General features: G+C 43.1%; 1 protein-coding gene across 5 annotated transcripts in view; it reads right to left on the bottom strand.

Moving 5' to 3' along the window:
• Positions 1 to 545: 545 nt before the first annotated feature.
• The window catches only part of AP3B2 (adaptor related protein complex 3 subunit beta 2), a 136,176-nt gene continuing 110,694 nt past the window's right edge, over positions 546 to 26,027 (bottom strand). For 3 of the 5 annotated variants that reach the window (XM_077263991.1, XM_077263990.1, XM_077263992.1), the window contains 4 exons: positions 23,459 to 23,543; positions 23,249 to 23,346; positions 8,111 to 8,249; positions 546 to 3,076 (listed from right to left, as the gene is read on the bottom strand). In XM_077263991.1, coding sequence (XP_077120106.1) covers positions 2,926 to 3,076; positions 8,111 to 8,249; positions 23,249 to 23,346; positions 23,459 to 23,543 — 473 coding nt within the window. In that variant the 3' untranslated portion in view covers positions 546 to 2,925. The remainder of the gene's footprint in view (positions 3,077 to 8,110; positions 8,250 to 23,248; positions 23,347 to 23,458; positions 23,544 to 26,027) is intronic. The other 2 variants (XR_013215677.1, XM_077263993.1) reach the window with 2 other exon arrangements.

The following is a 26,027-nucleotide window of genomic DNA, read 5'->3' as shown; positions in this document are numbered from 1 at the left end:
AGGATTAGTTTCATGTTCATATACAGTTAAAATTGCAAAATGATCATCAAAACAAGAAACTTAATAATTTATTTGTTATTAAAATTCCTCTTTCTCAAGGACAGAGGGATTTTTAAATTTATTGTATTGTTGCCTAGAGAACCAGCCACCACTCCAGTTTAGCAGTGTTGAACCAATATATGCAGAGTTTACAAGCTATTTGGTATAGAGCTTGTAAGCGCAGGTCTGAAGCTGGCTGAGTCACCATATAACATTGCTAGTTCCTGATCAGTGTAAGTGGGCTCCTCTGATGCTGCATTGGCAAAGCTGGGTCATATAGCAGCATGAGCGACCACACAGCTTGTGCCAGCAGCACAACATTGCCGATGGTCAGAACTGTCAATCAATCAGAAATACCGGAAGCCTGGGAGGCCTGGTGCGCTCCTGCTGAACATAAAGCAACTCCTACAGCTACCAAATGTAATGATTGACTGCAGTGTATAACTTTTTATCTGAAACTGGAAGTCTATCATAAATAATTTTGGAAAAAAAATGACACAGATCACTTATGCGTCTTCATGTTCACTTTATTGACAGATGTTAATAAATAAAACTATAGTGTTACACTGGAAACAGTACACAGGGTAGGAAACAGTAAGAAGCCACAAGAGTCACCCCAGGGTTAAACAGTGTCCTACTGTCACGGTATCACATCCCATCAGTGTGTCTATCAATATTGTGTCGCTAAGGCTATGTGCACACGTTCAGGATTCTTTGCAGAAATTTCCTGAACAAAACTGGACTTTTTCTGCAAGAAATCCGCTCGCGTTTTTATCGCATTTTTTTATCGCGTTTTTTAATGCAGATTTTTCCAGAGCTTTCCACTACTATATTATATAGTGGCAAATCCGGAGATCTTCCACAAAATTATTGAACATGCTGTGTTTTTTTCCGCAATGCGTTTTTTTTTTTGCGGTAAAAAACGCAACGTGCACAAAAATTGAGGATTGCATTCTAATAATAGGATCCTTGATGTAAGCTTTTTTTTAGCGTTTTTATTCGGAAAATCGCCGGAAAAAAACGCAAAAAAACGCAAAAACTCCTGAACGTGTGCACATAGCCTAAGAACGCAGCTGTCTACAGTCATGGAAGCACAGCACAGATAGAAGCACTAGCTGTTCTCAGTAATGTAATCTTAATGCATTGACTACCTAGAATTTTCACTAGTATATTGTGCTGAATATACAGAATGCAGCATCACACGAATATCTTTTTGAGAAATGTATACAGTGGGCCCTCCAGTTAAAATGTCTCAAATTACAATGGTGTTTCTTCTTGGATAATTCACTAGTAAAACACCCAAATGGATGTAACAATTGGCTCCTTAGCAATGTCTCTTTAAAGGCCCCATACACATTAGACTAATAGCAGCGGACCCGGCTGACAGTCTAACGTTGGCCGACTGGTGGTCGGGAGAGATGTTGATAGCTCATGTCCACTTTCGGACTGCCGATTGCATTGCTCTCCAGGAGATAAGCCGCCGTCCTATGTGTCAGCCTCATACAGAAGACAGGAGCACTTGGCTCGGGGCTTTAACTACTGTCCAGTATTACATGTATACTAATAGTACAACATAACAATAACATTGCTATACTTCCATTCTAAAGATAGAGGTATAAAGTGTGTTCTTTCAGCCTCCATCTGACAGATGTACTCCTGCATACTGCTTATGTAACTATATAGAAAAGCACAGAACACTGCACACTCCTATACAGAGGGCTAAGGTGAAAGAAACATTTGTTTTTTTATAGTGTGCCCTTATGAGTCCTGACTGTGGCCACTGGTGGGCACATACCTCCTGAGCATATAGGCCTGGCAGTGGACACAAACGGAATGTGTACCTACCCTTAGTTATACAAGTTTCAGACCTGATTTTCTGACTGAATTAATTACTATATGATCTATATGATATGATCTCAAGCTACTATACTTTTAGCAGACAATACTCATCCCAGTACGAATTAATGAATTACTCCCATTTTCATAGATGGATATTGCCAGATAGTGCTTGTAATTACAAGCAATTTTGCAATTTACTGCTTATTAAAATTTACATCCGTTCTTGAGACATTTTCACTTTTGTTTACAGCTCGTAACAATGGAAACCGACCACCGCTGCTAAAGCAGAATATGCACAGTGCTTACAGTCTCACTTCTATTGAGCATGTGTACACTGTTTATAAGCTGCCAAGAATCGTGGGAGCCTGCTATTCCCATCTAATCCTGCCCAGCTTCATCGTAGTGCTTAAAAGCAGCAGTGGTCGGTTTCCTAGGTAACGAGCTGTAAAGAAAAATGTTAATATTTTAAGAATGGCTGGATATTTTTATAAGCAGTAAATTGCAAAAGTACTTCTTTTTATAAGCGCTATCTGACAATATTCATCTATGATGATAGGAATAACTGTTTAATATTAAAACTTCACTACTGTATATCAATATATTGTTATAAATCAACCAATATGTGGACCATTGAAGGGTACACTAAAGAAGTTGTAAATACAATATTTTAAGAGGCTCTTTCATTGTATTAATTCTGAATATATAAAGACAACTATAATTGTAACAATATGCCATAAAGATACTTGGTTCTCCATTCATTGTTCTACGTTTATTAATAATAACATTTCCGAGGCAAATTAAAATTAAGGTCACATGAGTACAGTGTCTTTATCTCTTTCAATATCCATTTTATCTCCCTCTTATTTAGGCATATAAATTCAAGATTTTCCAATGATGGTTTTATAAATACACATTAACCTATAAATTAGTGTTATCAGCATGGTAGATGCTCTATAAGTCGCGCAGCATCTGATCTTTACAGTTATTTCAGTGCAAATATTAAACCAAAACCAAGTGTGCCCTGTTCCGTAATCAAGTGCAAACTGATCACTGCGCAAGGGCCTGGACAATGTCCTTTGCTAACATGGTTGCAATCACCATTTTTTCGCTATTGATAGTCAGCAGTGCAGAAGTGGCATCCTTCAGAGTTAAGGTCACCAGGACGAGGGTTCCACTGGACACTGTTTTCGCGGCAAATCTGTGGAGACATTACAAATATTAGTAACAAAGTTGTGTGTGTATATAGAACATATGGATATATTTCCTCCAATAGCATAGTACTGTGTTATAGACAATGTATTTACAGAGATGGAAGCAGAACAGGAGAAATAAACAGCAGTATGAGAGGAGACACAGGGTTGGTTGGAAGCAATCAACAATCAGAGTTCTGTGGTATTTTGACAGAAAACGTAGTACTGCATCTGCATGAATATTATTTTATTGGCCAAATGTGACAGAATCTGCAAAAGAGGATTGTCAGAGGCAGATGTGAGCAGCCACGAAATACAAATAGGGGCAAGAAGAACTACTTTCTTTTTACAGAAGATTCTGGTTTGGCCATATATTTATATACCCCTCTTTAAGGGGTCAATGTTGACTTCTCGGTTTCCTGCCTTCAATAGGTGGATGTAAGAACCTTGTTCTCTTCTTCTTTGAGGAGGCTATTTATATTTCTTTTTTTTTCAGGGAGCACTGGATGGTCTCTAACACTTCCTAAGCCAGTTTGGCAGGCTCCTACTTTACCTAGTAGACCCTCCATCAAAGGCTTGAAAGGCTTTAACCTAGCCAACTAGTCTACTGCTTAGCACTGACGAGATGCAAGAATCCTGAAATGACTGACTACTGTTTGCAAATGCATGAATTTGGAGAAGTCTACTACATCAGAGTGTCCGCCTCCATTAGGCGTAGATACCCGAAAATGAAGCACGAAAGAGTGCACATTCACTCGGTCGGTACCAATATAGTCTATGGCCGCATTAGTGTATACGCTGGAATCCCGGGGATGGGTGTGTTTTGAACATAAGCCCAAACGGGACCAACAAACAAGTGCTAGAATGCAGTGTGAAAGCACCTTACACCTGCCATTTTTCCTGCTATTTATTTACTGCTTAATATATTTACTGGAAGCATTTTCTTGAGAAAACCAGTGTTATTTATTGGCTTTAATGTTCTAACTGTAGTTTGTGATAGTATCTGTAATACTCTAAAGATTGGTAACTGCCAATCTCATCCTAATTCCTAATCCTAATTTAAAAAAAACCATGTGATTTTTGAACATAATTTAAGAAAGGTAGAATAAAACCTCTAAAGACTTTATGCACTACTCTTTAACACACCATGCATCCACTACCTTATACATGTGGGCTCTGCCTCTGGAATATCTGTGTCACTGTATTAGGAAAACAACTGATTAACACAGGCCGAACAATATACGCAATTACATATGGAGTTTAGAAACATTTGACATTTTTCATATATTTTAATTTAACTGAAAGTACATCCTACAGAGGCACTCCAATCTATTCTAAACCCTGCTGCCCGAATAATCCACCTGTCCCCCCGCTATTCCCTGGCCTCTCCCCTCTGTCAATCCCTGCACTGGCTCCCCATTACCCAAAGACTCCAGTTCAAAACCCTAACCATGGCATACAAAGCCATCCACAATCTGTCTCCTCCATACATCTGTGACCTCGTCACCTGGTACTTATCTACACGCAACCTCCGATCCTCACAAGATATCCCCTCTTATCTCCTCTTCCCACAATTGCATAGAAGATTTCTCCCGCGCATCCATCACCCTTACTCTGGAACACTCTACCACAACATATCAGACCCTCGCCTACTATGGAAACCTTCAAAAAGAACCCGAAGACCTACCTCTTCTGACAAGCCTACAACCTGCAGCAACCACCGGTCGACTAAGCCACTGCACGACCAACTCTACCCTTGCCTACTGTATCCTCACCCATCCCTTGTAGATTGTGAGCCCTCGCGGGCAGGGGCCTCACTGGGGAATGAATGGAATGCAGCTTCGTTGACTTGCAGTGCTGCGCCCCCTGGTGGCATAAACTCATATGAACTGTAGCGTAAGGAAATATTCAGAAAAATTCCCACGCTATGGTTCATATGAGTTTATGCCACCAGGGGGCGTAACACCGCAAGTCAACGAAGCTGCATTCTATTCATTCCTCAGTTTTCACAGCCAGGGGCGGCTGCATTAGCAGGCTCCTGGTTGTAAATTTATTTAACCCCTTCAGATGGATTTACATCGTGGGACATGACTGTACGGCGGACAGGTATGGGATATTGTTGTTTTTTCATTTTCCTTTTTTTTTCAGAAGAATGAGGGTCGTCAGTTGGATTGAGAGTACAATAAAGATTTTAAAACCCCATGTGTTTATTTATTTCATTATAATACTTTATTCATAATGTGTGTGGGTATTTTTAACCCTTTATTACTACTGGATTAATAATGGATAGGTGTGTTATTGATATCTCTCCATTATTAACCAGGCTTAATGTCACCTTACATTAGCAAGGTGACATTAACCCCTTATTACCCCATATCCCACCGCTACTCAGGAGTGGGAAGAGAGTGGCTAAGTGCCAGAATAGGCGCATCTTACAGATGTGCCTTTTCTGGGGTGGCTGGGGGCAGATGTTTTTAGCCAGGGGGGCCAATAACCATGGTCCCTCTCTAGGCTATTAATATCTGCCCTCAGTCACTGGCTTTCCCACTCTGGCAGAGAAAATTGTGCGGGAGCCCATGCCATTTTTTTCCATGATTTAACCCTTTATTTTAACACCTAGAGCTCCCAAATTTTACACACAGACACTTCTAACATTATTAGTGAGGAATATGTAAAATATAAGGGATATGAGATGGTTTACTGTATGTAAACCCCATGTCTCATATCCTGTCGGATTTGATAAGGAGACAGCAAAAGCCGGCAATTGAATTACCGGCTTTTCTGCTATCTAGCTCTGTATGAAATATAAGTATATATATATGTGTCTCACTGACATATATATGTTTTCTTGAGCTGATATACAGCAAAAGGTAAGAATAACAATATATGACAACCCAAATTACCTTCAATCCAAATGATAACAGATAAAAATATCACAATTTATTAAAATCCAATTAAAACCAAGCCACAACTACAACCAGATAACCATAACCACATAGAACACACAACCGTGCACTCTAAATACCCCTGCCAGACAACCCCTGTTAAGGACTCCTACCTATCAGTGGAGGTTGGCACCCTAAACATACATACGAGAATGGCGCCCCCACTCACCGCCGGCTGACCCTATGTCTCCTGATACAAACCCTGACATAAGTGTCACATTTATAACCTCATGGATACTGAACAGGAAAAAGATAGGCAGGTTTAACCTATACAGGCTTTGTTTGTGGCAGGGTGAGATACACGGACAAAAAACGACAATGTGCAAAACAAAAAAGTGCTCGTGCTTAAAATATAACCTCACTACCTCTGCTGATATGTGCCCTGCCTGGCTGTGGGGGTTGGCGCCCTACTTGACAGCGGATGTGGCGCCCCCACTCACCGAAGGCTGACCCTGGAATGCCCTAATGATATATATCTAGAGATCCATAGGCATGGTAACACAGTAAAATGTATACAAACAGGCAAAGCACAAATTACCACAGCACAAACTTGCCAGTCTTCAGCCGAAGATGGCATATACTTAGATAATAACCATGATAATCAGAGGGTGGGACCGATACTTATCACAGATGATGTTTCGTACGCCTCAACGCGTTTCACCAAAACCGGATCATCAGGAGGCTTTGATGTGTAGATGCTCTGATTATATATATATATATATATATATATATATATATATATATATATATATACACTCACCGGCCACTTTATTAGGTACACCTGTCCAACTTCTTGTTAACACTTAATTTCTAATCAGCCAATCACATGGCGGCAACTCAGTGCATTTAGGCATGTAGACATGGTCAAGACAATCTCCTGCAATTCAAACCGAGCATCAGTATGGGGAAGAAAGGTGATTTGAGTGCCTTTGAACGTGGCATGGTTGTTGGTGCCAGAAGGGCTGGTCTGAGTATTTCAGAAACTGCTGATCTACTGGGATTTTCACGCACAACCATCTCTAGGGTTTACAGAGAATGGTCCGAAAAAGAAAAAAAATCCAGTGAGCGGCAGTTCTGTGGGCGGAAATGCCTTCTTGATGCCAGAGGTCAGAGGAGAATGGGCAGACTGGTTCGAGCTGATAGAAAGGCAACAGTGACTCAAATCGCCACCCGTTACAACCAAGGTAGGCCTATGAGCATCTCTGAACGCACAGTGCGTCGAACTTTGAGGCAGATGGGCTACAGCAGCAGAAGACCACACCGGGTACCACTCCTTTCAGCTAAGAACAGGAAACTGAGGCTACAATTTGTACAAGCTCATCGAAATTGGACAGTAGAAGATTGGAAAAACGTTGCTTGGTCTGATGAGTCTCGATTTCTGCTGCGACATTCGGATGGTAGGGTCAGAATTTGGCGTAAACAACATGAAAGCATGGATCCATCCTGCCTTGTATGGAGCATCTTTGGGATGTGCAGCCGACAAATCTGCGGCAACTGTGTGATGCCATCATGTCAATATGGACCAAAATCTCTGAGGAATGCTTCCAGCACCTTGTTGAATCTATGCCACGAAGAATTGAGGCAGTTCTGAAGGCAAAAGGGGGTCCAACCCGTTACTAGCATGGTGTACCTAATAAAGTGGCCGGTGAGTGTATATATATATATATATATATATATATATATATATATAGACTGTATTCATGTTTTCCCAAATATTTGAGCCCATGGATCCATTCTATGTCCGTTTTGTCGGCCATACGGATGACACACGGATAATTTTTGGAGAAAAAAAATCGCATCCTCGCATTGAATACGGATCACTGTTCAGGAAATTTTCGGCGTATCTCGGTCATAGAAAACGGACCATATTTTGATACATTAGGTGTGACACCGGCCTAATAGGTCCTCTTCACTGCATTTTTTATTTAAACTGTATGGCGCAATAAAATGGGGCTGAGGAGTTGGTTAAAATCTTATTTTTTTAGGCTACTTCACAGGATGCTGTTATTATGCTTTGCCATGATTCTAATGGTGTACATATATTTGTAATTTTATTAGGATTTTTTTTTATTTTCATTTTGTTCCATTGCTTCTTACCTGTACTCTTTATCTGCACCACAAGGAACACGGTTCATGTTAGCAGCAGATGTAATTCGCTGTACAATGATGTGGTCACTTTGATATGTCTCAGACACTGACAATCGCTCTGTGATCTCATTCATACCAGTAAGTTTACCTGCATTACAGAAAGACATTGCAATATATGCACTTTAGGATATATTTTATATGATATATATATTTTAAAGCTATTGTAGTGCAAGGCAGATCATCACAAATTGTTATAAGACATTATAAAATGAATACATTCCAAGTCAAAAAGGCATAAAGAGTAGTATGTAATTTTTTTTTTCACGGGATCCCTATGTTTTAACAACTGTACTCAACTACACTTGCTAATAATGTGTAAAAAACAAAATAAGATAAACTGACATAAAGGGAAATTGTAAGTAGGTTTTTGCTACCTCATCTGAGAGCAGCATAATGTTGCAAAAGAGAAGCTGAATCCAACAATGTATCACTTAGTTTACTGGGTGCAGCAGTTGTGACAGAGTTTTTAGATGCAGCAGAGCTCAGAAAGCTGCCCCCACCCACTACAAGACTCTATGTACATTGTCTATTGACAGTGAGCTGCTTATCAGAGGAAGGGAAATTGTCAGTCTAGCAGTCCTGTGAGCTATAGTCCCGGCAGTGATAGTTTCCTCTTGATAAAACCTTCAATGTAGGTAAACAACAGCATAAAGTTACAAAAGTGACACATCGCTGAAATCTGTGTTTAAGCCCCTTTCTCCTGCTGTCTTAAGATTACATAGCAAAATCTGCTGACAGATTCCCTTTAAAATACACTAATATATGTAAAAAAAACAACTTTTTTTTAACATACTCTGCTTATGTTGGTCTATGTCTTTGCATGGTGTTGATTACCTGCTGAGCCTTGGGCGATGCCACTCCCTATTTAAACCTCCTGGAGCTACTGGAGGCTGCCAGTTAGAGTTTATTACTACCCTGGTCTGTAACTTTCTCTAGCCCTTTTATTTTGTGTCTCCTTTTGTTTAACCCCTTCATGACGGAGCCCTTTTTCGTTTTTGCATTTCTGTTTTTCGCTCCCCTTCTTCCCAGAGACATAACTTTTTTATTTTTCTGTCAATATGGCCATGCATAGCAGTTTCCCAGCCATCCCAGCTGTCAAGTAATAAGATGAGTAGTGAAAAGACATCTGCTCAAGACAGACTACCGGTGAGAGCATCATCTTGCCAGGTATAGTGAATGCCCATTCCTCTGTTCACTGAACCTGACAGGACCCTACAGAGGAGGACTGGAGCAGACTGAAGCAGAAGAAGATGACCTTTCTTCAGCTGACTGAGATTGAACATTAATCTCAGTCAGCCTGACAGGTTTAGTGGAGGACGGCATGCAGCTGCTGGAATAAGCAATACATACATTTTTATTCAGGATACTCAAGATATTGAGATGACTTTGTCAGATTGAGCAGAAATGCCTGGGCTGGCCAAAGACAGTTTGTATTGTTTGTCCAGCAGCTCTGTTATCTTGTCCTCCAATAAACCTGGCAGCCTGGCCAAGATAAATGTTCAGTCTCAGTCAGCTAAAGAAAGGTTATCTTCTGTTGTATTCTGCTCTGCTCCTCCATGGTGTCCTGTCAGGTTCAGTGAACAGAGGAGTGGGCATTCAGGATACCTGAAGGACGATGCTCTCACCCTATGCCTGTGTCAAGCAGATGTCTTGACGCAGCCCATCCTACTGCGTCACAGCTGGGAAAATGCTACACAATGGCAGTTGGCATATTCAAATGTCTTGACAGTTCAAAATATACAAGCTTCCTTTTTGCCAAATACAGGTATTTTGTAAAATCTACTATATAATGTCTAAGGGTCACTTCCGTCTTTCTGTCTGTCCTTCTGTCTGTCACGGAAATCCCAAGTCACTGATTGGTCGCAGCAAAACAGCCACGACCAATCAGCGACGGGCATAGTCCGGCGGGAAAATGGCAGCTCCTTACTCCCCGCAGTCAGTGTCCAGCGCCTGCTCCATACTCCCCTCCAGTCAGCGCTCACACAGGGTTAATGGCAGCGTTAACGGACCGCGTTATGCCGCTGTGTAACGCACTCCGTTAACGCTGCTATTAACCCTGTGTGACCAACTTTTTACTATTGATGCTGCCTATGCAGCATCAATAGTAAAAAGATCTAATGTTAAAAATAATAATTAAAAAAAATAGTTATATACTCACCATCCGTCGGCCCCTCGGATCCAGAACAGACCTTTCCCGCTCCTCGCGACGCTCCGGTGACCTCTCCATGCATTGCGATCTCGCGAATGATGACATAGCGGTCTCGCGATACCGCTACGTCATCATCTCGCAAGACCACAATGCACTCTTGGGACCGGAGCGCGCGAGGAGCATCGGTAAATGCTTCACTTGGATTCGGGGGCCAACGGAAGGTGAGTATATAACTACCGTATTTTTTATTTTAATTCTTTTTTTTAACAGGGATATGATGCCCACATCGCTATATACTACGTGGGCTGTGCAATATACTACGTGGGCTGTGCAATATACTACGTGGCTGTGCTATATACTACATGGGCTGTGCAATATATTACGTGGCTGTGCTATATACTACGTGGGCTGTGTTATATACTACGTGGCTGTGTTATATACTACGTGGGCTGTGCTATATACTACATGGGCTGTGTTATACACTACGTGGGGTGTTATACACTACGTGGGCTGTATTATATACTGCGTGCGTGGGCTGTTATATACTACGTGAGCTGTGTTATATGCTACGTGGGCTGTTATAAACTACGTGGCTGTGTTATATGCTATGTGGGCTGTCATACACTCTGTGGGCTGTGCTGTATACTCCGTGGGCTGTGCTATATACTACGTGGCTGTGCTATATACTACGTGGCTGTGCTATATACTACGTGGCTGTGCTATATACTACATGGCTGTGCTATTTACTACGTGGGCTGTTATATACTACGTGGCTGTGCTATATACTGCGTGTCCGGCTGCGAAAAGTCAGCGACAGGCGCAGTCCGGCCGCGAATTCGCGCAGGATTTGAACCACGCTTCGCTAATTGGTCGCGGTTGCCGAATCCTGTGTATTCAATGTATTATTCTAAAATCTTCATAAATAAACTACATACATATTCTAGAATACCCGATGCGTTAGAATCGGGCTACCATCTAGTTTGTAATATTTAAATGTACCATATTTTTCGGACTATAAGACGCACTTTTTTTCCTCCAAATTTGGGAGGAAAGTGTGGGTGCGTCTTATAGTACGGATATAGCATGTGGGGAGGGGGGCAGCAGTGAGTGGGATCGCACTGTTATCCCACTTCAGGATGTACCCGCTGCCGGAATCAGCTGCTGGGGAAAGCACATGGCCCCGCTGATTAAGTGCAGTGAATATTTATTAGCTGCTCCCCGCCCACCGATCAGCTGAGCGGTGAGCTGGGAGCAGCAAATGAATGCTGCACTTAAGCAGCGACACACAGTTTCCCCAGCACTGATTCCGGGGAGAATCTGTGTGTCCGGGGGAGGAGGAGGCAGCAGCAGGGGCCAGGAGATCGCTGTCTACCTGCCTGTGCTGGACGCTGAGCTGTCTGGTGCACAGGGAGGACCTGTGTGATGTCAGAAATGGGCGGGCTGGAGCATCACATGGCAGCTCAGAGCCCTCCCTCTTCTGACATCATCACAGGTCCTTCAGACTCCCACCTAGAATCTGCAGCTTCCTCTTATGTCCTGTGCTGTGGAAAGGCAACAACAACAGGGAGGGCTCTGTGTGTGTGCAGCCATGGGATGCTCCAGCTTTTACCTCACCACAGTGTGGCTGGCTGCCACAATTAAGAGGTCAGTCTTTACAAAACACAATAAAGCACTCTGCCACTCCTTTGGTGAACTATAACTCCCAGCATGTCATAGGATCTGCAAGACATGCTGGGAGTTATAGTTCTCCCATGGGATTTTAAAGCAGCACTCCAGTGTTATTTTGCAGTGCTGGAGTGGTGCTTTCACTATAAGCCCTGTGCACCCATTCTTAGGGCTCATTTCCACATGCGAGGCACACGTCCGTATCTCGCATGTGGAAACCAAGCTGTGGAGCCGGCACTCCAGAGCGGAGCGTGCGGCCGCATAGGAACACATGGAGCTGCACAGCTCCGCTCCAAAGTGCCGGCGCCAGAGCTTGGTTTCCACATGCGAGATACGGACGTGTGCCTCGCATGTGGAAATGAGCCCTTATACTCACCCTCCAGCGTCTTCATATCGTACTTCACAGACACCACACTGGTCCCGCAGCTTCCAACATAATAACATACTATTATATATAATAACACCACATATAATAGTATGTTATTTATGTTATTAAATATTTTACCACATTTTTTTTGCTTCAAATATTTTTTTCCCTATTTTCCACCTCTAAAACCTGGGTGCGCCTTATAGTCCGGTGCGTCTAATAGTCCGAAAAATACGGTATTTTATTTATTTTATTACATTTCTCGGAGAACCCCTTTGGCATCTCCAATAAGAGCACAGACTAACCACACATTGATAACACAGCCTAACCAATGAATGCCTGTGAAGTAGTAGTAGTATTTCTTACTTACATAATAGTTTTATTTTAAATGTTCCTTTTAGAGAATGAAATGTATTTAAACCCTTCACACTGCAGCCCATTTGCGTTTTTGTTTTTGCTCCCCTGCTTCCCAGAGCCATAACTTTTTTATTTTTCAGTCAATATGGCCATGTGACGGATTGTTCTTTGCGGGACGAGTTGTACTTTTGAACGACATCATTGTTTTTACCATATTTTGTACTGGAAAACAGGAAAAAAATTCAAGTGCGGTGAAATTGAAAAAGAAGTTCAATTCCACAACTGTTTTTTTTTTAACCATGTTACAAAATGCTAAAACTGACCTACAATTATAATTTTCCAGGTCATTACGCGTTCATAGACACCAAAAATGTATAGATTCTATTTTATTTAAGTGGTGAAAAAAAATCCAAAGTTTGTTTTAAAAAAAAAAATTGTGTCATTTTCCGAGATCTACAGCGTTTCTACTTTTCATGATCTGGGGCTGCGTGAGAGATTATTTTTTGCGTGCCGAGCTGACGTAGATAGATTGGGCGATTCACAAAGCGGCAATACCAAATATGTGTATAATTTATTTTTTTCAAATTGTTTTGTTTTGAGTGAGGCAAAAAGGGAGTGATTTGAACTTTAACCCCTTCATGACCCAGCCTATTTTGACCTTAATGACCTGGCCGTTTTTTGCAATTCTGACCAGTGTCCCTTTATGAGGTAATAACTCAGGAACGCTTCAACGGATCCTAGCGGTTCTGAGATTGTTTTTTGTGACATATTGGGCTTCATGTTAGTGGTAAATTTAGGTCGATAATTTTTGCGTTTATTTGTGAAAAAAATGGAAATTTGTCGAAAATGTTGAAAATTTCGCAATTTTCAAATTTTGAATTTTTATTCTGATAAACGAGAGAGTTATGTGGCACAAAATAGTTAATAAATAACATTACCCACATGTCTACTTTACATCAGCACAATTTTGGAAACAAAATTTTTTTTTTTGCTAGAAAGTTATAAGGCTTAAAATTTGACCAGCGATTTCTCATTTTTACAACGTAATTTACAAAACCATTTTTTTTAGGGACCACCTCACATTTGAAGTCAATTTGAGGGGTCTATATGGCTGAAAATACCCAAAAGTGACACCATTCTAAAAACTGCACCCCTCAAGGTACTCAAAACCACATTCAAGAAGTTTATTAACCCTTCAGGTGCTTCACAGTAGCAGAAGCAACATGGAAGGAAAAAATGAACATTTAACTTTTTAGTCACAAAAATGATCTTTTAGCAACAATTTTTTTATTTTCCCAAAGGTAAAAAGAGAAACTGGACCTCAAAAGTTATTGTACAATTTGTCCTGAGTACGCCGATACCCCATATGTGGGGGGGAACCACTGTTTGGGCGCACGACAGGGCTCGGAAGGGAAGGAGCGCCATTTGACTTTTTCAATGAAAAATTGGTTCCAATCTTTAGCGGACACCATGTCGCGTTTGGAAAGCCCCTGTGTGCCTAAACATTGGAGCTCCCCCACAAGTGACCCCATTTTGGAAACTAGACCCCCCAAGGAATTTATCTAGATGCATAGTGAGCACTTTGAACCCCCAGGTGCTTCACAAATTGATCCGTAAAAATGAAAAAGTACTTTATTTTCACAAAAAAATTCTTTTAGCCTCAATTTTTTCATTTTCACATGGACAACAGGATAAAATGGATCCTAAAATTTGTTGGACAATTACTCTTGAGTACACCGATACCTCATATGTGGTCACAAACCACTGTTTGTGCACACGAGAAGGCTCGAAAGGGAAGGAGCACCATTTGACTTTTGAATGAAAAATTAGCTCCAATCTTTAGCGGACACCATGTCGCGTTTGTAAAGCCCCTGTGTGCCTAAACATTGGAGCTCCCCCACATGTGACCCCATTTTGGAAACAAGACCCCCCCAAGGAACTTATCTAGATGCATAGTGAGCACTTTGAACCCCCAGGTGCTTCACAAATTGATCCGTAAAAATGAAAAAGTACTTTTTTTTCACAAAAAAATTATTTTAGCCTCAATTTGTTCATTTCCACTTGGGCAACAGGATAAAATGGATCCTAAAATGTATTGGGCAATTTCTCCTGAGTACACCGATACCTCACATGTGGGGGTAAACCACTGTTTGGGCACACGGCAGGGCTTGGAAGGGAAGGAGCACCATTTGACTTTTTGAATGAAAAATTAGCTCCAATCGTTAGCAAACACCATGTCGCGTTTGGAGAGCCCCTGTGTGCCTAAACATTGGAGCTCCCCCACATGTGACCCCATTTTGGAAACTAGACCTCCCATGGAACTAATCTAGATGTGCAGTGACCACATTAAACCCCCAAGTGCTTCACAGAAGTTTACAACACAGAGCCGTGAAAATAAAAAATAATTTTTCTTTCCTCAAAAATGATGTTTTAGCAAGCAATTTTTTATTTTCACAAGGGTAACAGGAGAAATTGGACCCCAATAGTTGTTGCCCAGTTTGTCCTGAGTACGCTGATACCCCATATGTGGGGGGAAACCACTGTTTGGGCGCATGTCAGGGCTCGAAAGGGAGGGAGCACCATTTGCCTTTTTGAACGCAAGATTGGCTGGAATCAATGGTGGCGCCTTGTTGCGTTTGGAGACCCCTGATGTGCCTAAACAGTGGAAACCCCCCAATTCTAACCCCAACACACCCTTAACCCTAATCCCAACTCTAGCCATAACCCTAATCACAACCCTAACCCCAACACACCCCTAACCACAACACTAACCCCAACACACCCCTAACCCTAATCCCAACCCTATCCCTAATCCTAACCCTAATCCCAACCCTAACCACAATTTTAACCCCAACACACCCCTAACCCTAACCATAACCCTAACCACAAGGCTAATCTTAACCCTATTTCCAACCCTAGCCCTAATTCCAACCCTAACTAATTCCAACCCTAACCCTAAGGCTATGTGCCCACGTTGCAGATTCGTGTGAGATTTTCCGCACCATGTTTGAAAAATCCGCAGGTAAAAGGCACTGCGTTTTACCTGTGGGTTTACGGCGGATTTCCAGTGTTTCTTTGTGCGGATTTCACCTGCGGATTCTTATTTTGGAACAGGTGTAAAACGCTGCGGAATCCGCACAAAGAATTGACATGCTGCGGAAAATACAACACAGCGTTTCTGCGTGGTATTTTCCGCACCATGGGCACAGCGGATTTGGTTTTCCATAGGTTTACATGGTACTGTAAACCTGATGGAACACTGCTACGAATCTGCAGCGGCCAATCCGCTGCGGATCCGCAGCCAAATCCGCACCGTGTGCACATAGCCTAATTCTAACCCTAGCTCTAACCCTAACCCTAACCCTAGCCCTAACTCTAGCCCTAACCCTAACCCTAGTTCTAACCCTAACCCTAGTTCTAACCCTAACCCTAGTAGAAAAATAACAGAAAATATATTTTCTTTATTTTATTATTGTCCCTACCTATGGGGGTGATAAAGGGGGGGTTCATTTACTATTTTTTTTATTTTGATCACTTGTGGTTTTATCACAGTGATCAAAATGTACCTGGAACGAATCTGCCGCCCGCAGATTCGGCGGGCGCACTGCGCATGTGCCCGCCATTTTGGAAGATGGCAGCGCCCATGGAGAAGACGGACGGACACCGGGAGGCTCGGTAAGTATGAGGGGGGGGAGATCGGAGCACGGGGGGGATCGGAGCACGGGGGGGTGGGTGCTATGGACTGGTAATTTAGGAGCGACATGCGACTAGCTCTGAGCAGGTGGTAACTATACAGACCGCAGTTCCTGATCTTAACACAACACTAGCAGTAGCCGTGGGATGTTCCTGTCACTCCCTGGACACCTCGTCACAGCCGGAGAACTAGCTACCCCTAAAGGTAGAAATAGGAAAGCTATCTTGCCTCAGAGAAAATCCCCAAAGGATAGGACAGCCCCCCACAAATAATGACTGTGAGAGGAGAAGGAAATGACATACGTAGTATGAAACAAGATTTAGCAAAGGAGGCCACTTCTAGCTAGATAGATAGTACAGGAAAGAACACTGTGCGGTCAGTAATAAAAACTAGAAAAAGTCCACCGCAGAGATATGCAAAAATCTCCACACCTGACTAAAGGTGTGGAGGGCAAAATCTGCAGCCCAGAGCTTCCAGCTTAGCTGAATAGATCCATACTGATAAGCTGGACAAATGAGCAAAACATAGAATGTGCTAAACAATAAAGTCCACAACAAGTGGACTGCAAAAGGACAAGCAAGGACTTATCTTTGCTGAACTGGACAGAGTGTCAGGGAAATCCAAAAGAGCAGTGACTCCAAGCAGGAACAATTGGCAACTGGCATTGATTGAGAGATAAGGCCAGACTAAAATAGCCGAGCCAGAAAGACGATCAGTGGAAGCAGCTGCTGATGCTAAAACCAAGAAGCAGCTATACCACTCAAAACCACAGGAGGGAGCCCAAGAGCAGAATTCACAAAAGTGCTACTTACAACCACCGGAGGGAGCCCAAGAGTGGAATTCACAACAGTACCCCCCCCTTGAGGAGGGGTCACCGAACCCTCACCAGAGCCCCCAGGCCGATCAGGACGAGCCAAGTGAAAAGCACGAACCGAATCGGCAGCATGGACATCGGAGGCAACCACCCAAGAATTATCCTCCTGGCCATAACCCTTCCACTTGACAAGATACTGAAGCTTCCGCCTCGAAAAACGAGAATCCAAAATTTTCTCAACCACATATTCCAACTCCCCCTCAACCAACACCGGGGCAGGAGGATCAACAGAGGGAACAACGGGTACCACATATCTCCGCAACAAAGATCTATGGAAAACATTGTGGATGGCAAAAGAGGCTGGAAGGGCCAAACGAAAAGACACTGGATTGATAATCTCAGAAATCTTATAAGGACCAATAAACCGAGGCTTGAACTTAGGGGAAGAAACCTTCATAGGAACATGACGAGAAGATAACCAGACTAAATCCCCCACACGAAGCCGAGGACCAACACACCGACGGTGGTTAGCAAAACGCTGAGCCTTTTCCTGAGACAACGTCAAATTGTCTACCACATGAGTTCAAATCTGCTGTAACCTGTCCTTCACAGAATCTACACCACGACAATCAGAAGGCTCAACCTGCCCTGAAGAAAAACGAGGATGGAAACCAAAATTACAAAAAAAAGGCGAAACCAAAGTAGCCGAACTGGCCCGATTATTAAGGGCAAACTCGGCCAACGGCAAGAAAGCCACCCAATCATCCTGATCAGCAGACACAAAGCATCTCGAATAGGTTTCCAAGGTTTGATTAGTTCGCTCAGTTTGGCCATTTGTCTGAGGATGGAACGCCAAAGAAAAAGACAAATTAATGCCCATCCTAGCACAAAAGGCCCGCCAAAACCTGGGAACAAACTGGGAACCTCTGTCAGACACAATATTTTCCGGAATGCCATGCAAACGAACCACATGCTGAAAAAACAATGGAACCAAATCAGAAGAGGAAGGCAATTTAGGCAAAGGTACCAAATGGACCATTTTAGAGAACTGGTCACAAACCACCCAGATAACAGACATCCTCTGGGACACAGGAAGATCCGAAATAAAATCCATGGAAATATGCGTCCAGGGCCTCTCAGGGACAGGCAAAGGCAAAAGCAACCCACTAGCGTGGGAACAGCAAGGCTTAGCCCGGGCACAAGTCCCACAGGACTGCACAAAAGAATGCACATCCCGCGACAAGGAAGGCCACCAAAAGGACCTAGCCACCAAATCTCTGGTACCAAAAATCCCAGGATGACCGGCCAACACCGAACAATGGACCTCAGAAATTACCTTACTTGTCCATCTATCAGGAACAAACAGCTTCCCCACAGGACAGCGGTCAGGTTTATCAGCCTGAAATTCCTGAAGCACCCGCCGTAAATCAGGGGAGATGGCAGAAAGAATCACCCCTTCCCTAAGAATGCCAACCGGCTCAAGAACTCCAGGAGAATCAGGCAAAAAACTCCTAGAGAGGGCATCCGCTTTAACATTCTTAGATCCCGGAAGATATGAAACCACAAAATCTAAACGGGATAAAAACAGGGACCATCGAGCCTGTCTAGGGTTCAGCCGCTTGGCCGACTCGAGGTAAATCAAATTCTTATGATCGGTCAAGACCACAACGCAGTGCTTGGCTCCCTCAAGCCAATGTCGCCACTCCTCAAATGCCCACTTCATAGCCAACAACTCCCGATTGCCGACATCATAATTGCGTTCCGCAGGCGAAAACTTTCGGGAAAAGAAGGCACATGGTTTCATCAAGGAACCATCAGAATTCCTCTGTGACAAAACGGCCCCTGCCCCAATCTCAGAAGCGTCAACCTCAACCTGAAAAGGAAGAGACACATCCGGCTGACGCAAGACAGGGGCAGAAGTAAATCGGCGCTTAAGCTCCTGAAAGGCCTCAATAGCCTGAGGACCAATTTGTCACATCAGCGCCTTTCTTCGTCAAATCGGTCAGAGGTTTAACCACACTAGAGAAGTTGGCAATGAAACGGCGATAAAAATTAGCAAAGCCCAAAAATTTCTGAAGGCTTTTCACAGATGTGGGTTGAATCCAGTCATGAATGGCTTGGACCTTAACAGGATCCATTTCTATAGACGAAGGAGAAAAAATAAACCCCAAAAAAGAGACCTGCTGAACTCCAAATAGGCACTTAGACCCCTTCACAAATAGAGCATTATCACGAAGGATCTGGAATACCATCCTGACCTGCTTCACATGAGACTCCCCATCATTGGAAAAAATCTAAATATCATCCAAATACACAATCAAGAATTTATCAAGATAATTGCTGAAAATGTCATGCATGAAGGACTGAAATACAGAAGGAGCATTAGAAAGCCCGAAAGGCATCACCAGGTATTCAAAATGGCCTTCGGGCGTATTAAATGCAGTTTTCCATTCGTCACCCTGTTTAATACGAACAAGATTATATGCCCCTTGAAGGTCAATCTTGGTAAACCAACTAGCCCCCTTAATCCGAGCAAACAAATCAGAGAGCAAAGGTAAAGGGTATTGGAATTTGACCGTGATCTTATTAAGGAGGCGATAATCAATACAGGGTCTCAAGGAGCCATCCTTCTTGGCAACAAAAAAGAATCCCGCTCCCAATGGTGACGAAGATGGCCGAATATGCCCCTTCTCCAAGGACTCCTTAACATAGCTCCGCATAGCGGTATGTTCTGGCACAGACAGGTTGAAAAGTCGGCCCTTAGGGAACTTAGAGCCTGGAATCAAGTCAATAGCACAATCACAGTCCCTATGTGGAGGAAGGGAACTGGACTTGGGCCCATCGAATACATCCTGGAAATCTGACAAAAATTCAGGAACATCAGAAGAGGGGGAAGAGGAAATTGACATTAAAGGAACGTCACTATGTACCCCTTGACATCCCCAACTAGTCACAGACATCGATTTCCAATCCAACACTGGATTGTATACTTGTAACCATGGAAAACCCAGTACAACAACATCATGTAAATTATGCAACACCAGAAAACGACAATCTTCCTGATGTGCTGGAGCCATGCACATAGTCAGCTGAGTCCAATACTGAGGTTTATTCTTGGCCAACGGTGTAGCATCAATACCCCTCAATGGAATAGGGCTCTGCAAAGGCTGCAAAGAAAAACCACAGCGCCTGGCGAATTCTAAGTCCATTAAGTTCAGGGCAGCGCCTGAATCTACAAATGCCATGATAGAGAAAGATGACAATGAGCAAATCAGGGTCACAGACAGGAGAAACTTAGGCTGTACAGTACTAATGGTAACAGATCTAGCTACCCTCTTAATACGCTTAGGGCAATCAGAGATAGTATGAGCTGAATCACCACAGTAAAAACACAGCCCATTCTGACGTCTGTATCCCCTCTGTTCCGCTCTAGTCAGAATCCTATCACATTGCATAGGCTCAGGACTCTGTTCAGAGGATGCTGCCATATGGTGCACCACTTTGCGCTCGCGCAGGCGCCGATCAATCTGAATGGCTAGAGACATAGATTCGCTCAGACCAACAGGCGTGGGGAACCCCACCATAACATCTTTAAGGGCTTCAGAAAGACCCTTTCTGAAAATTGCTGCCAGAGCGTCCTCATTCCATTTAGTGAGCACAGACCATTTTCTAAATTTCTGGCAGTATAATTCTGCCGCTTCCTGACCCTGGCACAGGGCCAACAAGGTTTTTTCCGCATGATCCACAGAGTTAGGTTCGTCATACAATAATCCGAGCGATTGAAAAAATGCATCTACATTAAGCAATGCCGGATCCCCTGACTCAAGGGAGAATGCCCAGTCCTGAGGGTCACCACGCAGCAGAGAAATAACTATTTTAACTTGCTGAGTGGGGTCACCAGAGGAACGGGGTTTCAGAGCAAAAAACAATTTGCAGTTATTTTTAAAGTTCAAAAACTTAGATCTATCCCCATAAAACAAATCTGGAATAGGAATTTTAGGCTCTAAGGCTGGAGTCTGAACAACATAATCTTGGATACTCTGAACTCTTGCAGCAAGCTGATCCACATGAGAAAACAAACCCTGAACATCCATGTCCGCGCCCAAATCCACCCAGAGATTAAGAGGAAGGAAAAAGACAAAACAGACTAAAGAAAAAAAAAATGGCTCAGAACTCTTTTTCTTTTCCTTCTTTTGAGATGCATTCAACTCATTTTTGGCCAGTTGCACTGTTATGGACTGGTAATTTAGCAGCGACATGCGACTAGCTCTGAGCAGGTGGTAACTATACAGACTGCAGTTCCTGATCTTAACACAACACTAGCAGTAGCCGTGGGATGTTCCTGTCACTCCCTGGACACCTCGTCACAGCCGGAGAACTAGCTACCCCTAAAGGTAGAAATAGGAAAGCTATCTTGCCTCAGAGAAAATCCCCAAAGGATAGGACAGCCCCCCACAAATAATGACTGTGAGAGGAGAAGGAAATGACATACGTAGTATGAAACAAGATTTAGCAAAGGAGGCCACTTCTAGCTAGATAGATAGTACAGGAAAGAACACTGTGCGGTCAGTAATAAAAACTAGAAAAAGTCCACCGCAGAGATATGCAAAAATCTCCACACCTGACTAAAGGTGTGGAGGGCAAAATCTGCAGCCCAGAGCTTCCAGCTTAGCTGAATAGATCCATACTGATAAGCTGGACAAATGAGCAAAACATAGAATGTGCTGAACAATAAAGTCCACAACAAGTGGACTGCAAAAGGACAAGCAAGGACTTATCTTTGCTGAACTGGACAGAGTGTCAGGGAAATCCAAAAGATCAGTGACTCCAAGCAGGAACAATTGGCAACTGGCATTGATTGAGAGATAAGGCCAGACTAAAATAGCCGAGCCAGAAAGACGATCAGTGGAAGCAGCTGCTGATGCTAAATCCAAGAAGCAGCTATACCACTCAAAACCACAGGAGGGAGCCCAAGAGCAGAATTCACAAAAGTGCTACTTACAACCACCGGAGGGAGCCCAAGAGCGGAATTCACAACAGGTGGGATCGGAGCACAGGGGGAGCAGACAGGAGGACGGGGGAGCGGACAGGATGATGGAGGGGAGCGGAGCACCGGACGGAGGACTGGGGAGAAGATCGGTGGCGGTGGGCAGATCAGAGTTTTCAGCCATGGCCGATGATATTGCAGCATCGGCCATGGCTGGATTGTAATATTTCACCAGTTTTCATAGGTGAAATATTACAAATCGCTCTGATTGGCTGTTTCACTTTCAACAGCCAATCAGAGCGATCGTAGCCACGAGGGGGTGAAGCCACCCCCCCTGGGCTGAAGCACCACTCCCCCTGTCCCTGCAGATCGGGTGAAATTAGAGTTAACCCTTTTACCCGATCTGCAGGGACGCGATCATTCCATGACGCCACATAGGCGTCACAGGTCAGATTGGCACTGACTTTCATGACGCCTATGTGGCGTCACAGGTCGGGAAGGGGTTAATTTTTTTAAATATTTTTTAAAACTTTTTTTTACTTTTCACTTGCTTCAATTGTATCCATGGGAGACTAGAAGCTGCGATAAAGGAATCGGCTCTGCTACACACAGGCGATGATCAGATCACCTGTGTGTAGCAGAAATGCTCACTTGCTATGAGACCACAATGACAGACCCCGGGTTGTCATACAACCCATCAGGTGGACGGGATTAGTGACTCGCTTCCGAGTCGATCACAGTAAATGCCGAGATTGACAGCGGCATTTAACAGGTTAACAGCCGCGGGTGGATCACGATTCCACGCACGGCTGTTAGGGGCACATGTCAGCTGTTCAAAACAGCTGAAATGTGCCGGAAAAGATGTGGGCTCAGTGCCAGACCCATATTAAAGGGAGAGACACCACATGTGCAGTACATGTATGGCACATGTTGTGAAGGGGTTGATGGAAAACTAGACCTATAATAAAATACAGTCGGCCTGGAAAGCAAAAGCTAAATATTTGTTCCATGATTTGGTACTTGTCTGTAATCTCTCCACACATTTGTCACTCACCCTGTTCTCTCTTGAACTCATTTTCACTCATAAACACAGGAAGCATTAGCTCTCCCACCGGTGGCTGGATGGACACATAAAACTGGCGTGTGTGTGTGCTGCAAAATAAATATATTACATTTTGCTCCATTCTTATTAACAAGGTTATTGGGATACACTCAGAATTTATAAAAATAAATATAAATAAGTGTTATGAGTATATGTTCTCACCAGAGCTGAAAGTTGGCAGCTTGTGTGGAGTCACAGAAATCAATGCCCATTATTACAGTGGCATTTTCACCTGGTGGCAAAGATTCTGTAGAAAAAAAAGAATATATTGATGCCTGCATATATGTAAAAAGTTTTTAAAATAATCGATAGCTTCTTTAAGTGTTCCCTTCATTTCAGGTAAATGAATAATGGGGGTTCATGGGGGTTCTTGAATAACCCAATTTCTGTTCATTGTATGCCTCGCAGCCCACATTTTTTGGCTAGTTTTCCTCTTTGCAAGCTCTATCTCTATTTTTCAGTTGTCTCTAAGCTAGTGGATGGAAACTAGTTGCTATAATGTCTACGCAGCAAACAGAAAGAGATGGATTCCTACTCTTCTTTCTCTGTAGTAAACGGACAAATGTAGCAATGAGATGTAAAACATTAGACGGCAGTACTACTGAGATGTGTGGCTGTGCATCAGCACATAAGTGAAATACATTTCATGAAAGCTGCAACACGAGTCCTCCTCACTATTCTTCCTACTTCTCCTCTCCAGGTTATAAGAGGCTAAATCATTTGAAAATATATAAAGGAACCTAAGACCAATCAAACTGAAGAACATAATCACAAGATCGAAGGTCCTATTCATGAAAAGAGTACCGGTATATAACAGAAAAAAAAAAAATGAACATAAACAAATAAGAAAAGAGAAAAACCATAACGCATAAACAAAGAAATTAATTAAGAAGTAACAAAATATTAAAATAAATCAATAATGAAACATGATTTTGTTTCTTTTGTTGAGGCCGTCTGGAAACCTGGTTCCAAGATTGAATATCCAGTAAGCCTCTCTGGTAAGCAGAGTCCTGCCGATGTCACCGCCGCGAGAGGGTTTTCTGATTTTTTCTATACCTGTAATTTTCAAAGAACTGATATTACGTGCATGATGTTCAATAAAATGTTTGGACAAAGAAGAAATGCTGCGGGTATTATTATTGATATTATGAATATCGTGTAAATGCTCAGAGATACGAGTTTTTAATTTACGGGTAGTGCACCCCACATAAGATTTGCGGCATATAACACAATCTATCTTATACACAACATATCGAGTGTTACAATTGATATATTGTTGAATATTGAAAGTTGAAGTATTGTTATGATTGGTAAATGTTTTTGTGATAATCATTTGTTTGCATGTGGAACAATTGGTAGTGCCACATTTGTAATTGCCTTTGCAATCAAGCCAGGTTCCCATTTTCTTATCAGTAGACGTAAACATACTAGGTGAAAGAATGTGTCCTAATGAGGGTGCCCTTCGTGCAACAATATTACATCCACCTTGTAAAATGTTATGGCCAAGTGGGAATATGATTTTTTGTTCACATCTGATAATCAGTTTTCTTCTCACATTTTTTGGTATGGCAGATACATCGACGATACATTGATTATATGGGACGGCGATGTATCTGCCATACATTCCTTTGTTGGTTACATCAATAGTAATGATTATAATATCAAGTTTACTTATGTTCATGATAAAACTAATATTTCATTTTTAGATTTGCAATTAATGGGCATTCCTAACCAATATATCTCTACTAAAACATATTTCAAACCAGCATCAGGTAACTCTATTTTACATGCTCATAGTAGTCATCCTAGGCACACAGTGAAATCTATTCCTGTGGGGGAATTTATAAGGCTCAAACGCAATTGTAATAATAATAATGAACTCAAAAATGACTTGGTCAATTCTAGAAATAAATTTCATAAGGGCTGTCCCACACGTCCAGATAATTCCGGTACCGGAATAAATCGGTACCGGAGTTATCCGTGTCCGTGTGCCTGGGAACTCACGGAGGCCATACGAGCGGGACACGTGTGCCTCCCGTATGGCGAGTGGGTACCACACGGAGCGTGTGGTACCCACTCTGCATGGTGCTGAAGCTGCGATTCATATCCTCTCTGCAGTAACGTTTGCTGCAGAGAAAATATGAAGAATAGTGTTAAAAATAAAGATCCATGTGTCCGCCGCCCCCCCACCCCCTGTGCGCCCCCCCCGCTGGTCAGAAAATACTCACCCGGATCCCCCGTCGGCAGTCGCTCCTTCCTGGTCTGGTCGCGGCTTACTGTATGCGGTCACGTGGGGCCGCTCATTTACACTCATGAATAGGCGGCTCCGCCCCTATTGGAGGTGGAGCCACATATTCATGAGTGTAATCGGCCGCATACAGTAGAGAAGCCGCGGCCAGACCAGGAAGGAGCGACTGCCGACGGGGGATCCGGGTGAGTATTTGCTGACCAGCGGGGGGGGCGCACAGGCGGTGGGAGGGCGGCGGACACATGGATCTTTATTTTAAACACTATCATTCATATTTTCTCTGTAGCAAACGGTGCTACAGGGAAGATATGAATGGCGGCTTCAGCACCATGTGGGGGGGACAGCGCTTACTGTAGCGCTGTCTCCGGCACGCCACACGGACCCCAGACGGAGAATGTCCGTGTGAGGTCCGTGTTTTACACGGACCCATTGACTCTATTGGGTCCGTGTAATCCGTGCGCTCCCACGAACACTGACATGTCT

This window comes from Ranitomeya variabilis, chromosome 5 (assembly GCF_051348905.1).
Source record: "Ranitomeya variabilis isolate aRanVar5 chromosome 5, aRanVar5.hap1, whole genome shotgun sequence".
NCBI classification, from domain to species: domain Eukaryota; kingdom Metazoa; phylum Chordata; class Amphibia; order Anura; family Dendrobatidae; genus Ranitomeya; species Ranitomeya variabilis.
The sequence above is the reverse complement of the archived record's forward strand: the minus strand, read 5'-3'. Positions and strand labels throughout refer to the sequence as shown.